This window comes from Gouania willdenowi, chromosome 5 (assembly GCF_900634775.1).
Source record: "Gouania willdenowi chromosome 5, fGouWil2.1, whole genome shotgun sequence".
Classification (NCBI taxonomy): domain Eukaryota; kingdom Metazoa; phylum Chordata; class Actinopteri; order Blenniiformes; family Gobiesocidae; genus Gouania; species Gouania willdenowi.
In genome coordinates this window covers 8786996-8789254 of record NC_041048.1, presented here as the reverse complement: position 1 = coordinate 8789254, position 2259 = coordinate 8786996, and the positions used below count along the sequence as shown (strand labels likewise).

Below are 2259 nucleotides of genomic sequence, written 5' to 3'. Positions count from 1 at the left end.
ACATGTTTTCTTGTATAAAATATGTGGTTCACTTCATCAGACTTCTCAGAACCAAACTGAGTGGGACACCCCTGGGATCAAACAGGTGGTGATGTGACATCTCCATGTGTTTCGTCACTCACGTGTACGTGCTAGAGTGGAGTTCATTTCCGATTTGGAAAGGGGTGGAGTTGGGAGGGGAGGAGGGGGGTGTGTGTGTGTACGTATGTCAAACATATGCGCGCCGTGGGCGGGTGGCGACGTGTGTGAACGCAGCGCTCCTGCATGTGTACACACACACACACACACACAGTTTGGTGATGGTTGGGATGTGATCCGGTAGCCGCCGTGGCTCTCCAGAGCGGTGCGCTTTGGAGAGGGCACTCCATCAACACCTAGAAGCCACCTGTGTATGGATGGATGGATGGATGGATGGATGGATGACCACACACACAGAGGGATCCATCCAGTCAGGCTCAGCAGCAGCAGCAGCAACAACGGGACTGAGAGACGGAGGTATGCCGATGAGGAGGAGGAGGAGGAAGAGGAGGACATGACGGTGGAAAACATGCTGGAGGACCCCCACCTGCAGCCCGTGGAGCGCTGCGGATGCTGTGAGCGGGTTGTGGTCAACATCTCCGGTTTGCGCTTTGAGACGCAACTGAAAACTTTCAACCAGTTCCCAGAAACCCTCCTCGGAGACCCCAGGAAGAGGATGCGTTACTTTGACCCGCTGAGGAACGAGTACTTCTTTGACAGGAACAGACCCAGCTTTGACGCCATCCTCTACTACTACCAGTCAGGTGGACGCATACGCAGACCCGTCAATGTCCCCATTGATATTTTCTCAGAGGAGATCAGGTTCTACCAGCTGGGTGAGGAGGCCCTGGAGAAATTCCGTGAGGATGAGGGATTCATAAAGGAGGACGAGCGCATTCTGCCTAAAAATGATTTCCAGAAGCAGGTTTGGCTTCTCTTTGAGTACCCAGAGAGCTCCGGGCCAGCTCGGGGGATAGCTATAGTTTCAGTGCTGGTCATTTTAATTTCCATTGTTATTTTCTGTATGGAGACTTTACCGGACTTCAGAGATGAAAAGGAGCACCAAGCCACGGTGGTGCCTGCGGTCAACGGTTCGACCCCGTATGTGCACCAAAGCCCCTTCACTGACCCGTTCTTCGTTATCGAAACGCTGTGTATTATATGGTTCTCATTTGAGCTGCTGGTTCGATTCTTCGCCTGCCCCAGCAAAACTTCCTTCTCCAAAAACATTATGAATATAATCGATATCGTGGCCATCATCCCCTACTTTATCACCCTGGGGACGGAGCTGGCTGAGAAGCAGAGCAACAGCGGGCAACAGGCCATGTCCCTGGCCATCCTCAGGGTCATCAGGCTGGTCCGGGTCTTTAGGATCTTCAAGCTCTCGCGACACTCCAAAGGTCTGCAGATTCTGGGTCAAACCCTCAAAGCCAGCATGAGGGAGCTGGGCTTACTCATCTTCTTCCTCTTCATCGGTGTCATCCTCTTCTCCAGCGCGGTTTACTTCGCAGAAGCGGACGATCCATCATCCAGCTTCACCAGCATCCCCGACGCGTTTTGGTGGGCAGTGGTTACCATGACGACCGTGGGGTACGGAGACATGCACCCGGTGACCATAGGGGGTAAGATAGTAGGGTCCCTGTGCGCTATAGCAGGTGTGCTGACCATTGCGTTACCGGTGCCGGTGATCGTGTCCAACTTTAACTACTTCTACCACCGGGAGACGGACGGGGAGGAGCAGCCGCAGTACCCGGCCAGCTGTGAACATCTGCCCGCGGAGGAGCTGAGGAGAACCTGCAGCTCCGCATCCCTCAGCAAAGCGGACTACATGGTGATAGAGGAGGGGGTCAAACAGCCCAGCTTCACCACCGAGAACAACCAGAACTGTGTCAACATCAATAAGATTTTTACAGATGTGTGAAGAAACCATTAACAGTCTATGGAGGTAGACTAGTGTCTTTATTATTCAATAATAATAATAATAATAAAAGAAAAAAAGCGTTCAAATGCAAAAAAATAATAAAAAAAAATAAGGATTTAAGACACAAATAACTGCATTTGAACACTTTTTTGCTTTGAAATTATTTATTTATTTTTATTTATGTATTTATTTATTTATTTTAAAGCTTATTTTGGGGGATTGAATGATTAATCATTAAATTAAAAAACAAACAAACTTTTCAATTAAAAGAAAAAAATACCTCAATAAAAACAAAAAAAAAACAAAAACCTTTTCAATTT

At 48.7% G+C, this 2259-nt stretch overlaps 1 protein-coding gene across 1 annotated transcript; it reads left to right on the top strand.

Moving 5' to 3' along the window:
* The first annotated feature begins 236 nt into the window (after positions 1-236).
* On the top strand, positions 237-2058 carry LOC114462894 (potassium voltage-gated channel subfamily A member 3-like). The gene has a single exon (XM_028445981.1). It carries the CDS (start codon positions 392-394, stop codon positions 1937-1939), a length of 1548 nt encoding a protein of 515 aa, XP_028301782.1. The 5' UTR covers positions 237-391; the 3' UTR covers positions 1940-2058.
* The last annotated feature ends 201 nt before the right edge of the window (positions 2059-2259 follow it).

Excerpts from the sequence above, each read along its gene's own strand:
- LOC114462894 (XM_028445981.1), top strand. The coding sequence starts at position 392 with ATGGATGGATGGATGGATGGATGGATGGATGACCACACACACAGAGGG.